The sequence below is a fragment of the Salmo salar genome, chromosome 03, assembly GCF_965601325.2.
Source record: "Salmo salar chromosome 03, fSalSal1, whole genome shotgun sequence".
In the NCBI taxonomy this organism is placed as follows: Eukaryota; Metazoa; Chordata; class Actinopteri; order Salmoniformes; family Salmonidae; genus Salmo; species Salmo salar.
In genome coordinates this window covers 65,765,452-65,780,993 of record NC_138293.1, presented here as the reverse complement: position 1 = coordinate 65,780,993, position 15,542 = coordinate 65,765,452, and the positions used below count along the sequence as shown (strand labels likewise).

Genomic DNA, 15,542 nt, shown 5'->3' with positions numbered 1-15,542 from the left:
TACTTGTCAAGGGGCATTAATCGTTGGAGTTTAGTGAACTAGAAGTACATACCTTGGTTTTAAAATGCATGAAACAAATACTCAACACATTTAAGATCAAAAATGGTTTTAATTCCCAAGATGATACAAATTGTGAATTTTGCAAACCATTGCATAATGTTGCAGTACAATTGAACAAGTTAATGATACTACAAGTAAAAGATTCAATACCTTCTACTTAATTTTGAGTAAAAAGCCAAATCAGGCCTTTGATTCCATAAAGAGGATCAACTTTAAGACAGGGGAACTCCCATTGATAATTTCTATGGGGTAGTTGAATACTAATTCAATATACAATGTCCTATTTGTCCATACTTGTAACAAAATAAGGGACATGTTTCTCATTCGTAATACAAATGTCTACTTCCATCGACATCAGCGTAAATACATCTATGAACTACAGTTCACAATTAAACCTTTTATCCTACAGTCATAACTGAAACCCTGAGAAAATAAAATGTATTCCCCCTCCCCTTAATCATTACACTGATAAATACAGAGACCGGAAAACTGCATGTGTTTAAGTCTTACATTTATTTCATTGTATAGCAATTCACAAAACTAGATGCTACATCATAGCTAACTGATGAACTGCTCTCCATATTATTCCAGTGACCTATTAAATATCTAATTTAGAACGGTACATTCAATATTTCAGGGTTTCTATGTTAAATGAACATTTTGAAATTAACTATTGGGAACAATTAAATGTTTTATGCTGCAATATGCATTTTTTTCCTTTTCATTCTAAAATTGGAACAGCTTCATACATTTATGTATGTACAAGATTGCATAAATTCTTCAGGTTCCATGATCACAATATTTAATAAAACAAGGAAACAACACTTCACAAGAATGCAAAATAGATTATGCTAATCCACTGCAGAGCATTGTTACATCTCAATTACATTTAAATTTACAAAACAATGAGTCCTACTTGGTGCTTTTCTTTAAAATTAATTGTCTGTTTTTTTCTTGTGCCAATAAAGTTGAGTACAGAAGGAATCATATTTATTGGTGGTAGGTATTGTGGCATGTTATGAAGACTGATATGGCAAATACAGACAGATGAAGAAGCAGTATTCATCATTCTAAGGTTGCCTAAGCCACCCTTACGAAACATGCAGTCTGGTTCAAAACGGCCCTTCTCTGATCACTTACGAATGCAAGCTCTTTACACAGAATTCTTAACTTTTCAGAGTGACAAAGCAAATTTTACCACTCGAGAACCATTAAGTGATAATATCGAAAAATCGAATCATCTGAGTGGTATCCACCACAGATTTTAAATTGGGGAGATTATGGTACATACAATTATCTAAAGGCACTAGAATTTGGATTTTTTTTCTTCAGTTTTACTGTAATAACAATTTACCCTCAATGAAGCCACCCATCATTAAGAGAAATACTCTTCAAATGCCAGTTAAAATGTGACATTTTAACATCAAAGGCACAGATTTATAAAAAAAAATTAAAAAATTGTTCCATAGTAAAAGAACATTAGTTTAATATGGCCATAACATTGAATGATTTAGAGCCATATTTATAAAATATGAGCTTAAATTTTTTCTTATTCAGTGTAAAAGGAAGATGTATACTTAGTATGCCACATTGAAGAGGGCTTAAGGACCAAGAACGAATGAGTGAAGAGTTGCTCCTCAACTTACTCACGTCTGTATCTGCCATTGATGCTGGTTTAAATAAATCAAGTTCTGTCATTTCACCCGTCAATGACCCACTCAAATATCTAACCAATAAACAAATGATACGCTATCACCATCTTTCCAATGACTGCAGTAAATTGTGAATTAAAACAAAGAAAACACCAGTCAAATGAAAACAAAAGCACATTACAGTCAAAGTATACTCTATACTCCTGACAGTATACAAGTAGTGCACAACCATCAATATTTAAAACTGATTAAGAGATTTTAGCTGTAAAGTGAAAAGAAAAACATACTTCAAAATAGTACTCATCACACGAGGTTGGTGGCACCTTAAATTGGCGAGGACGGGTTCATGGTAATGGCTGGAGCGGAATCGGTGGAATGGTTCACTCCGTTCCAGACATTATTGTGAGCCGTCCTCCCCTCAGCAGCCTCCACTGGTACTCATCTATATGGCCACTTAAGAATATTAACATGTCCCTAACTTCTGAAATTCCTTCACTGTAGACAACTGCCAATTAGAATTGTGTGTATGCTGCTAACCAGTCATTTGTTTTACAAAAAAGGACAGCGATGCCATTAGTTTCTGTAAATGCACACCAATCTACATTAGGTGTTAGGTTAGGTTTGTTTCAAATTAGGTTAATGATTTGCTTAGATTACTAAAATGAAAAAAAAATAAACATAATCGCAATAAAGGTCTTTGGTAAAACTACAAATGGGCTTCAAGTCCATTACTATTGTCAGCAAAAGCAGTTGGCATAGTTATTTCTGTCATTGAACCATTGAAGAGAATGTTATACTAAATTGTACATTTCAATACATTTTAAAAGTAACTACAAGAACAAACTACAACACCACTTTGGTTCATTTGAGTCAAGTCCACATTAACTTAGTTGGCATCACAGGAAAAAACCCTGCGATATTAAAAACTGGGGTGAGCATTTACTGTAGCCCAGTAGCTTTATTAGGATTCTCCAACCAATTTAAGAATCGAGACATTCTATAGCAGTACATTGATTGGCCTGTAACAACGTTTCGAAGATTCACAAAAGTACCCGAACGTGTGACTGCCTAAAACGAAAATCAAAACATTTTAATCTAATGAGTCTTTGTTTAAGTGGTACTTTACTTGAACTATAACATTAAAGAAGTTATAAACTTGGTATACCAAATGTTAGACGCCATGACATGTCTCTGAATGTTAGGTAATAAGAGTCATTGTTATGACGCCATTTTGATTATATGTAAAGTAAAATGTGTCACTGCTTAACTTGTGTGAGAAATTAGGCTACTGATGTCTGAACTGTGTATGCACAATAACATTCAAGAATCTAAATGCATTACAACTATATGTATACATCTTTCTCTCAGCAGCAACAAAGCTTGCAAAAGTGAAGTGATCGACTCTACAGTATGCTACTGACAATACAAATATATCTGGCAGTGATCTAGATTTGTAGCTGGTTAACATATGACGCGTATAAGACATGCAATAAAATTGTTTCACCTGCCATTTTAACTTGATAAACATGAGGGAACACAATACCTTTTTTATTTTAGGAGAAACACAAGTTTTGTTTTTCTCTGAGTTTCTGAATTACCATCCATGTAAATGTAAACAATTGTATTTCTCAATTTTTCTAACTAAGTTACAAATCGTGTACCTGGGAATATTATAAGGTTCTTTCTACTGAACATACTAATTGCTGTAAATATTAAAAGGACCAAGATATAGAGCGAGGAAAAATACATTTTGAACACAGTAGAAGGTCATTTCAATTAGATTAACCTAGCTAAGCACATTACACTGTCATATTTGAAAACACAACTTACAGGTTCAACACCAATGATGCATCTTACAACAAACACCAGTCTAAAATGTATAGCAGAGCCTGTTTTTATCTTGTTTAAAAACAAGACCAGAGTTGTTTCCTTGCTTGCATACTCCCAAACATTAAATCAAAGATGGTCATTTGAAATTATACTGAAGCCGCATCAAAAAAAAAGCACCATTGCCTGTGTAGACAAGGAAAATATATTGTTTTATGTTTGTAAGCGTGAAGTCAGGACACAGGCACTGACAAGATTTTTATCTTCATACAACTATAATCTGAGGAAATACTTTGACATAGGATTGGGCAATGCACATGATGCAAAGTAGCAAAATTAAGTAGACATATATGCAGAAACGTGTGCAGAGGCTTTGACTACCTGTGTCTGCTTTTACAACAATCCTCTAAGCATCGATGGTCATGGTTATCATCTAAGGCAAGGCACTTGAGACTAGAGTAGAGGCCAAGTATCAGATATGTTCTAGACATGTTTGAGAGCTAGTAGGAATCCTATCAATTTCACCATGTCAGACTTATGTACATCAAGACATGCTCCTCTAACAACTACATAATGAACAATTCAGTAATCACTAAAAGACAGAGTAATTGATTTCCTAACTCCTTTAGCATAAATGTGCTTTACTGATATTACAGCTGCTGGTTATGCCTAAAATGCATTCAAAAGTTTGTACTTTTGATGGAAAGGTGTAAATTAAAGAATGAAAAGTAGAAACTATTGTTTAGTACTTTTCTATTGAAACTAACAAGATATATAGAACTATACCATGATTTAACAATAGGAAACATGAAATATTCTAGTATGTTTCACAGTACACACAGAAGCTCCATACATTAGCATATTAAGAAAAAAATTTAACAAACAAAACCAGCTCAAAGCTAATTTCTAAAATACCCTTTAAATTCCCAGGTCAACAAAGTGCTTTACAAGAAATCAATCTTCACAAAGATGGTTGCAATACTAATAATAACGTTTGACTGATGTGTTTCAGTGATAAAGTCAAATTAGGCCCACTTGAACTATGGATGCCCAAACTTTTTGGAAAATGTAAGTGATCCTTTATAATACAAAATAACATACTACATTTAAGTACTTGATTTATCAAACACCATTTATGTAGTTCAATTAAACTATTAATTGAATTACTATATGAAATACTGAAACACAAAATGCTATTTAGAAAATGTAAGCATACTATATGTATTAGTAGTTCTTCAAAGGGCAAATTCCTTAAGTAGTACCTTGAATAATTGTACATTACCACTTCAATATTTTTGTCTTACAGTATGGACATTCTGATTTACTAGGTGCACAGTTCTTACAAAGTACATAATGTTGGCAAGGCTGCAGGACTATGCAACGATCATGCGTTTGGCAAACTATACATTTCTTTGACTGAAGCTGATATATTACCTGTGTTGGGAAGAGAAGAGGTTGTATCAGAAACTATTCGCAACATAATAACTCAATACAATGATTCCAAGCAAGATCTTAAATATATATTCGTTTTTTTTTGTGTTTTTTTTAAACATGCTTCACTAGGCTAAATAGTCTGCCATAATGTATATCCTGATCACTATAAATAAGAATGTGCTTAGTATCTGGCCCGTCTTACCCCATCTATAAGGTCTAGGTCAGTGCGCAGCTGGCTCTGGATGGAGTGGAGCTTTGGTAGAGGGAGCTGGTCCAGGTCTCCATAGCTTCTAAGCAGGGGTGTGCCAGGGGAGCGACACAGCACGTCAAAGTCCCCCTGGAGCTCCTTTAGCTTGCGCTCCGTATCCTCTCGCTTCTGCTCTGCCAGCTGCCGCTCCGCCTCGGCTGACTTTGCTTGTTCTTTTGCATCATGGGAGTCTTTCTGCCAGGCCTCACAAGCCTGGAACAGACAGACATGTCATATATATATATATATATAATTGGTTTAACAAGGGTCAGGATGTATTGCTTACTGAGGCAGTGCCTTTAGTTCATGTCATAGTTCTTGCATGGGACTAGTGGCTGACCTGCTTGACCTGGTGCCACGCGTCTTCCCACTGCTTGATCTTCCTCTTGGCCTCGTCCAGCTCTCTGAAGAGCCGGTTCAGGTCAGCACTGCTGCTCACAGTGGTGGAGCCCAGGCTGCTGAACACTGGTGATGGGCTGGGAGAGAAGTTGCCACTCACAAAGTCCCATATGCTGCTAGCTCCCCCATTCAAACCTACAAGGTGGGATCAGGACAATTGTTTCATGTCAAAGCGCAACAACAAAAAAAGTGATGCATTTATAAAATTGTTGATGATGCCTCATAAGTAAAAGAATAATGCTCACTCTTGCATGTTTGTCAAGATCACTAGTAAATATTATATTGTTAACTTACCCAGAGAGTTCTGAGAGGAGGTAGGTGTTCCCAGAAGGCCATGCTCAGGTTTGGTTAGCAGGCCCTGAGGCTGAGTCTGCTGTGGAGCCATTCCTGACAACAGGCACTGGGACAGGGACTGGGAGAGAGAGCTCAGAGGGGAGGCAGAGAGCGATGAGTTGGAATTCAATGAAGAAGACCGTGCAAGGGAGCCAGGAATGTTGACCGGAGCGGATCCTCCCAACATCCTTTGACCTAGAGTGCAACAGGAAGCATAAATCAATTTCGCAATTAAAAAATGCAGAACACACTTAAGTCAATTGTGTTCAATGTTTCAAACAAGGTTTGCTTACTTAAACCAAGACTGTTGTTTTCTTGCTCCTCAAACTCTTTATCAAGAGAGGCAACATTGATGTCACAAAAATTCAGGTCAAGAGCAGAACCTGAAAGAAAAGGCAAATCGTTTTTATTTATTTGAAAAAGAAGTATTCCTTGTATAAAGAGGTACATTAACCCCTCAAACAAGTTTGCACAATACAAGTACACTTACCTATAACTGACTCCACAGTATTGCTCCCAGGATAGAATGGGGTTGCTTTTGCATTCATTGTTGATAAGGTGGTGGGTGAGGAACTATCTGATCCAATACTGGAGGCCAGGCTAGATTCTATACTGGAGGTTATGCTGGATGCCAGAGGGTTCATCCCAGAGAATACACTATTGTGTGTCTGTAAAAGAGGCGTACATAGTAAGGCATTGTTTCATTAATAGTGTCACTTTGAGCGTCAATTTGAGCAATACTTAGCTTTACTACATTGGTGCTCGGTTAAGAAGTAAGACAAGCCACAGATTACGTGCCTGGTCATATGCTTTAGATGGGAGATTATGAATAGGCCTTTTTTATCAAGTCGATTGGACAAATCCCAATGACTTTGAAATTATAACAGCAAAAGCCTTTTGCCTCCACAGGAATACCTTTAAATAGAAAATGTTCTACATATCACTTGCAGTGTTTCCCGTGTTTATTTTCAGCATAGGCGGCAAAATTGCAGTTTTAAATCTAAGTTCCTGCAATTCTACACATTTTGCCATGGCTTATGCTATCAGTGACTCAAACATTAACATATCAATGGATGCCCCATGCCATTTTTTGAATTTTAGACTCCCTGACTACGGCTTTTATTTTTGGTGATTGTTAGTTCTCAAAGATGATCTTATTTAAAAAATGTATAGCTCCATTATCTTTTCTACATACTTTATATGTGGTTTTAGTCATTTAAGTTTACACTTAAAATGAAAATGATTCTCCATAAATCATATTTTTTGGGCCAGCGGGAAATTAATATAGGGGAAACACAGTCACTAACCTCTAGGAATACAAAGGCAGTGGCAAATGCTTTAGTTATTCACCTGCTTGTCTTGGTCCATCATCTTTTGATCGCTATGTCCCTTATAGTTCTTTATCTGAAAACAGACAGCACATTCACATGACCCAACACTTAAACCCAGCAATTGGCTGGGTCTTAGAAAGCCAACACCTTTCTTAAGTGAAGAAAATTCAGTTAATAATCAGTCATCTGCAGCCCTATCAAAAGAGAGAAAATGTCTAATGTCATCAGCACAACCCATTAAGACAGTCTAAAACTAAATAAGCAGACATTTGTTTTATAACTAATAGATAACATGAATACAAGTTCCATATCCAAACATAATGTCTAATCTAGGTTCATAAAACGTTAAGCACAACACTGAATTTGACCTGGAACGGGTAAATTATTATTTATTTAGCCTTGGTTGTTAATTTCAGTATTCACCAAGTTATCAAATTTATAGAAAATGACATAACATAAAAAATGTGACTGACAAATAATTGAATATAGAAATAAATCAAAATTCTGAATCAAAAGAATGGAAACTATGACCAAAGTGTGTACAGCAGTGGGTCAGGCCCTACACTAAGCTGAGTACGGGGGTCTTCCCGTAAGGACGGGGAAAGAGAGAGAGCAGTCTTATTGTAGTACCTGATCCTCGCGTTCAAAGCCCGGCGCTTTGGGATAGTTAGACGTCAGAGATGACACACTTGACGTGGTGGACTCTGAACATAAGCTACCATTAGTTAAGCATTTGGACCTGCCGATGGGTCCGATTGGGGACAATGAACTGTTGCTTCCTGAGCTTGGTGTTACAGTCGGACTATTAGAATATGAAACCTGAGGGAGAGAAGTACACATGGTCTTAATAGGGTTTTAGAGCCAGCCAAACAAGCCCAGCTTTCCTAACAAGGCCAGAGAGCAGATGATAGCTGAAGATGGAATATTGGGGGGGGGGGGGGGTAGAGAGAGAGCGAGAGCGAAAAAGAGAGAGAGGACACTGAATTGTTAAGGTTTGGTTTCTGTTGAATCCTATATTAATTTGAATTACGCTGTATATTTCTTGGTGCACTAGTACTACCAGAAACAAAATGATGTTACAGGCTAGTGAAATACAAGGCAAGTATAGAAAACAGAAGAATGGAAACATAAAATGACAAGAATATACAAAACAAAGGTGTAACGAATAAGGAAAGTTAACAGCTTAAATATCTATTCAGGGTCTAATCTATAGACAGCATGTTTTTCATACAAACTGAGATGCCTTTGTAAAAGACAGTGGAGAGAAGCAGAGAGGGAGTAGTAATCAGATCACATACATTCCCCACTTGGCCGTTGTTGATGCTGCTGATGGAGTGTGCACTGCTGCCCCACTCGCTGACCGGACACTCTGAATACTGCTGAGAGCCCAGCTTGGCCTGAGAGCCCGACTGCATCGCTGTTAGCAACGAGTTCATGGTCTCTTCCGTGGAGGGAATTCCTGAAAAAGTACACAAATCACAGACAGGAGAGGTTTTAACTTTGAAAAGTTGCCAACAAGCAAGACAGCGTTGACTTATTTTGAGGAGCTTCACTTACTTTCTACATGCGCAAATGCACAGAACGGCCCTCTAGGACAATAACCAGTTTGCCTCATGTCATTGCATTTGGTGGATTTGTAGATCTGAAGTGAGAAAGACAGGTTCTCTGCTCATAACTGTGTGGCATTTTCCCAAAACAAGGTCTGACAGATTCCTCATTGCAAGAAACAAAATGTGCTAAGCGTTTATAAAGTGTCCAATGTCCCACTTACCTCTGGGTGGAACTGCTGTTCAGTGCGTGAGTGACAGTATTGACAGCTGTCTCCACTGTCACACTTCGATGGCTCTCCCCACTCATCCCCATGTTTCACATTGGGACACGGAGTTGACCTGACACATCATTCAAGGGGTTAACTACATATTACAGAATTATTACACAGTTGTAAAAAGGCATTCTCTTTGTCGTTAGACAGTCCTAATCTCCTACCTGTATTTGAACTTGCGTGGATTTCGTCTTCTGTCTCTACTATTGTGGTAGTGAGGGCAGGCATAGCCCTGTCTGCATAGTCGTGGAGGCTTGGTGCACTGCTCTGTTTTGTAGTTCGCTAAAACAAAATTGGTGTCTGGAAGGAAAGCACACAATGAGTATGTTGCATGCACACAATAAAACGATTATTGTGGATAGTCAGATTAACATAATCACTTGATTTAAAACGTTTACATGCTTTTCAAGAACGAGTCGCCTAATAATCCTGTTTACATGGACATCTGAAATCAGGCTACCTGACGGGACTTTGATGAATGCAAAAAATAAAAAAAGGAATAAAAAAATATCTAAATAAATGTTCTACCACAGCGCCCATGTTATTTTTGCGAAAACATTTTGATTCTTAGTTCAGACAAAGTTTGTATGTGGAAACTATTTCTAATATGCATACTCATTCACACAAAAGGAAGCTCGTGCACACCTCTGAACTCTGATTAAAGCATTTACATGTCCTAAAAATGCAAAAGATTACGCCGAAATCCAGGTGTTTTAATCGGCGTATGCTTACTACCGTTATGATCTTATGCTGATTAAGATAGTCATGTAAACACCTTACATGACTAATGCCATACTCTGCCTTCTGCCATAATCAGTTTAATATTGATTTATTAATGTGCATATAAACATACTCAGTATAAGACATTCTGTTCTTGACCTAATGCCAAAATATAACAACAGGTCAAGGAAATCAAATCAATAGAAAATTAATGTGGCTCTGGGTGACACCGCCACCAGAATCAATGCGTCTCCTGCTCACCTTGCCACCGGGGGTCCTCTGTAAGAGTCTTCTCTATCATGGCTTGGCTGGCCAGTACGCCAGGCTGTAGATCAGGGATACCCTCTCCAGATCCCAACTGGCCATTCTGGAGGGCTTCCTGTGCCTGGATCTCTCTGTGCACATGAAGAAGATTAGTGAGAGAGCTACTACACAAAACAAACAAAAAAAGAGGAAGAGACAAATGTAGAATATTCAGGCAATGCCTTGCTCTTACAGACTTGTTCTGCTCAACAGTTGCTAGGCAACGCTTGAGCGTACCTCTGATACCACATTTACTGTTGTTTTTGTTGAATTATTTCAAGCTCCCATTCCTTAATGTGACGTCATTCATGGGACGTTGGACAGGGTATTGCTATTTTCTAGTGACGGGTATTTAAAATGTGAACACATGGTTCATAGTAAAATAGCAAATGTATGTTATTGTTAAGTTTAAGTCCATTGCTTGCATTATACAGATATTGGCCTACTTTTTGTATCCATCTCTGAGATACATGGGGGATATTACTTCAAATATACCACTGAATCTTTCATCCCATTAAAGAAATAACCATAATTTAACACTTTAATTGTTTGCACAGTAAATGGTACTCAACAAAACCAACAACCCTGGCAATAAGTACACTATGACTGATGTCTATGAAGAGAAAATTGTGCTTTCATCTGCTCTTAGCCCCAGCCAATTTGAGAGGCATCAGGGAGACTAATTGAGCTAAGAAAATAGATGAACATGCTTCATTCTCCCACTGCCATGTATGGGCATGTACTGGAGTGGATACAGACTATTATCACTTCAGCGGAGACAGCTAGACGTACCATGTTGAATCAACGTTACACTAACAATGGTAGAGAAGGGGTTGACAGCCAGCTTCAAAAATATAGTCTATGGGTAAATTTAAGAATTTCATTAAACTATGATGTACGAATGGAATCAGTTGGTACATTTTGTTAGTGCATGATCAGACCTTGCATGATTTATCCTTGTGTACTCAGCTAACTGGCTTAACAAGCCCATTCACATGTTTGTTGAAGGTATGACACCTTGAGAACAGAGTGGTTACTAAAGGCATGATAGATCACCTGATATCATATACAGGGGGGCGGAGATCATGTGGGCCATGGGCAAAGGCGCAGTGTAGGCCGTTCTTCACGCAGTGCCCGCGGGCATCAGTTTCATGGATACAGGTACCAGTCTTGTAATAGCGAAGATGGTACTTGCGCTCTGTGTCACCAGTAGTCCGGTGCAAGTAAGGACAGCTAGACAGGAAAGGAAGCGATTAGACAAATGCAGGCTTCCTCATTAAAATGATCAGGATTTGATGTGACAGAGATACAATCTGCATATAATCGGGCTCTACTCTATGTTTCTAGAATTCTATGCTGTGCGTTTCCTGAGAAGTCATTCCACAGATTTTAATTGAAAGGAAACAGACCGAGGCTAAAGAAATGAGTTACAGAGCATAATGAGATATATCTGTCTTCATCCCTTTATTAGTGGCAAACGTTCTTCTTGGTGCTTAATATGCACATCAGACAAACAAAAATGTAGCCAATGCCCACAGTGGGAGTCAGAGGAATGCAACGCCTTTTATAGATACAGCGCTCTCACAGGCTTTGATGTATGGTGAGGAATTGAACAGAAATAATAGCAACATTGCTATGAATGTGCTCAAATTCACATTGAAAACCAATAATTTCCTCAAATACAGCAAAAAGCTTCTTACTCAGCAACAGTAACCATGGCAACGGATGTGATGTCATGAGAAGAGAGCAGCCACTGGTAGAATGAGGAATAGAGAGTGCAAGTGCTCGCTCTCAGGCAGAGTTCAAATATTGTATAGAACTTTCAATATGACAGCTGGTTGAATTGAGGAACATTGTTTACTTACTGCTGTGAAATTCCAAATACACTGATATAGGAAGCTGGAACTCAACCTCTCAATGATAAACCACTCTATAAAGTAGTCAGTATGCTACACATTTGCCACAAATACTTAACATCGCAGCTAGTCTCTACCACTAAACTGTGGATCTGACCAAAGCACTTTAACCAGACCTGTGCCATTGAGGATTGTCACTGAACTAGTGAGTGAGACATTACTCAATTTCTTTATGGTGCTCTGACACAAATAGGCCCAAATTATAGGAGTGGCTTGAATATCGTGTTTCAGAGCTGTTCTTCTTAGTGTTGAACAGCATCTTTCTCAAGATATAATCTAGAACATCTATCATGTCTTATTAAATAGGATAGGTTATTAGCTGTATAGCCTGCTTCCTTTCAGTGAACCTTTAATTCTGTAGGGAGACTTGTAAAATCCCCAACCAACACATCGGGTGGCAGGTAGCCTAGTGGTTAGAGCATTGGACTAGTAACTGAAAGGTTGCAAGATCAAATCCCTGAGCTGACAAGGTAAATATCTGTCGTTCTGCCCCCTGTCATTGAAAATAAGAATTTGACTTTACCTTAAATAAAAATATTAACATTTCCATTTTTTTTTTTTAACTGATAGAGCTGCCAGTAAGTATACTAACAAGTACATCTGCTCCAGTAGGCCAAGTATGGGCATTTTGTAATATTACTCAGGACAGGTTAGTAGGGCTGGGAAATACCTGGGACTTCACAATACTTAAGTGCTGATACAATAAGTATTGCAATTGGCTTCCTATTGAAAAAGAAGATAGCTTGTTTTCTATGAAGGAAAAATACTGGAGATTTGGTGTAGGTACCAGTAACTATAGCAGAAATAACATGATATTATGAATACATATATCGTCAAAAATAATATCCTGATATGTAAGTTCCCCCTTCACTACAGGGTAGCATTCTGTTTTTGTTTTTTTACAATAACGCTGTGACTTTGTTACACATGGGAACTGAATACTGTAGCTTTTATTTTAGGTAGATGCAGATGAACTGCTAATTTATGAATTTATTCATCCTTCCTTTGGTGTCTATCCGCACCACCACAAGCCTTCTCATATGTAATCTCAAGTGACAAACTGTATCCGCACAACTTGACTTGCTATATCATGTCACAAATATTTTAGGCTACATCTATTACCATTTGTTTATGCTATCATTATCATGATTATGTCTTTACAAATGTGTAGGCTCATAAGGCCTATTCTTTGTTACTTTCATTTTCAGTAGATTGATGTCACACCAGTAATGAAAACTACAGTTCTAAGAATGAGCTTATGAGCTCATTCAAAATATGTTCCTCTGATTTTGTAAAAAAAATAAAGTGAAATTAGCTGATGCTTTGAGGGTTGGGCCTAAAAATGCTGCAGTAGCCATTAAATAATAGAGCAAGAATATATAAAGACTTACATAATCAATTTCTACCCCTCAGTACATCTCTACTAATTATCATACAAGAGTAGTTATGCTTAGGCTGAGCTGATACTTGAATTAGGACTTGCATGTACTTGCATGAAACCACACGGAAACGTATCAATTCATGCTACTTAGGTTTCAATGAACATAACGATACAGTACAAGTGGTAAAAACCATACACGTCCATGTATAAGTACTTGTGACAACATTAACATTAAGGTTACAAATACAATGCAGGGACTCGTTCAATGCGACCTCATATTCAACGGACTCATGAACAATAAACATTGCTTGCTCGACCAATGGGAGAAGGCTATGTGCAAAGGCGGTTCAATCACGAGCAAGAAAACAGGGGGTGTGTTCATCGTTTCCTTGCAAGCTGGAGGAAGAAGCTCAACCCCACTCTGCAGCTCAAAGCAGACGTGTCCAGCAAGAATTACAAAAAAACATCCATGAAATGACAATGAATGTGGTTGAATCATTCAGTTGGTTCCGCATTATTGAGAACGGCTGTCGTCCCACTCCGGGGCCATACGGATCGACATTAGCTCGAACAATAGACAAGTCAACAACACCATGTGCAAGCTAGGTCATCACCAAGCTCGTGGTGCGAGCTGAATTCTGTGCAACGATGATCATTCACTTCAGGAATTCGCATGAATCTGACTTCATACTGAAACAATGCAGCATCCATAAAATATTAGCAACACCGTTATATGTGTGCTCACTAAACTGGCAACCTGCACAAATTGAGTGAATTCTCAACCGGAATGAACAACAGCCACAACATTGATAAGCATGATACAGTAGCAACCATCTAACCAGAACATAACAATTCACAGAAGAAGAAAAAAAAAAACTTGAAGCTTCACACTTACTCCTCTCCATCTGGGCAAATGCCCGTAGTCTCGTCATATTTTGTGCAATAAACGTCAGGGCTGTAGTTAAAAGTTCCATCTCTTCTTCTAATCGGTCGTCTTCGCCTCTGGTTGAGGAAATGCCAATGAAAACATGTAAAGGGTCTATGTTGTGTGCACTTGTGTTGCAAGAAGAGAGGGCACTGTTCGGTCCTAAACTCCTTCAAATATCTGCAAAATGGAAAGACAAAGGCGGTGTTAATGAAGTCCAAAGCTCAGGGGGAATATCACATCTAACTTTGATAGAAATATTACAGCTTCGCTATTTGAAATTTAAAGTAAACCATATCTATGCTAAAGGTAAGGAGATAAACGTTTACATCATCTACAACTAATATTTGATTGACACTAGCTAGCTATGTATCTGAATTTTACAATCACTCGAACTGATAAAACTACTTGGTAGTGATAGTTACTAGCTATCTACTTTGACCATTCACATACAATCCACGCAAGATTTTCGACGTTGCATTCTATCAAACAACCAGAACGTACGTCAAAACACATGCGTAGACAGACAGCAAATAAGGCCGAGGTGGAAAGAGGAAAAGGATAACACTGCTGGCTGGCAAACCATTCAACTTCGCTAACGTTACCCAGTCCACGCTAGCACGCTGACTGGCTAGCTAACGTTAACCACCAACCAAGTTCCTGCGAATTCCGCTTTTTAATGTTACGCCTCTTTTTTATGTGGAACATTTTCACGGTCACACAATACAATTATACAAATGTATTTGTTAAAATTCAGTTACTGTATCAATTTGAATATGTAGCTAGCAAGTTAGCGCTAGGCTAGCTACGTGCATTGGGAAGAATTTACAAAAGGAAAAGCACCATGTTTTACTGCACTACGAGTGAAGAAATATCAAGCAGTCCAACTATAAAACAATATTCCGTACAAAAAAGAAGCACGGTATTTTAACGAATACGTCTTTGTCCATTTAACGTTTGCTTTACTTACGTATAGTGGGTTGGTTTCTCGGTTTGAGGAGAAGCGTTCGCCGCCGTTTTCGAAACCGACGGCATTTTCAGTCAAAACAATGAAACGCGCCTGCGCGAACTGTCCCGTTTCGTTCCATTTGCGTATGGAGTGAGATTTGTTTCTTTATTCTGTAAATGTGTCTGTCTACCACGATCCGTGCGTATGTTCAACATAACTCACAAATAAAACTTTGATGTGTGA

At 38.1% G+C, this 15,542-nt stretch overlaps 1 protein-coding gene across 2 annotated transcripts; it reads right to left on the bottom strand.

Annotated features, from left to right (window-relative positions):
- Nucleotides 1-89: 89 nt before the first annotated feature.
- LOC106601098 (putative E3 ubiquitin-protein ligase UNKL) lies at nt 90-15,456 on the bottom strand. Of its 2 annotated transcripts, XM_014193020.3 has the most exons (16): nt 15,321-15,456; nt 14,321-14,530; nt 11,185-11,361; nt 10,087-10,220; nt 9,270-9,405; nt 9,055-9,172; nt 8,841-8,925; nt 8,582-8,742; nt 7,914-8,102; nt 7,303-7,356; nt 6,443-6,620; nt 6,246-6,335; nt 5,914-6,147; nt 5,561-5,754; nt 5,176-5,433; nt 90-4,973 (listed from the first exon to the last, which is right to left on the bottom strand). In XM_014193020.3, exons 1-16 carry the CDS (start codon nt 15,383-15,385, stop codon nt 4,818-4,820), a joined length of 2,439 nt encoding a protein of 812 aa, XP_014048495.1. In that variant the 5' UTR covers nt 15,386-15,456; the 3' UTR covers nt 90-4,817. The 2 variants fall into 2 exon arrangements, with proteins under 2 accessions (XP_014048495.1, XP_014048497.1); XM_014193022.3 differs by lacking the exon at nt 7,914-8,102.
- Between the last annotated feature and the right edge of the window lie 86 nt (nt 15,457-15,542).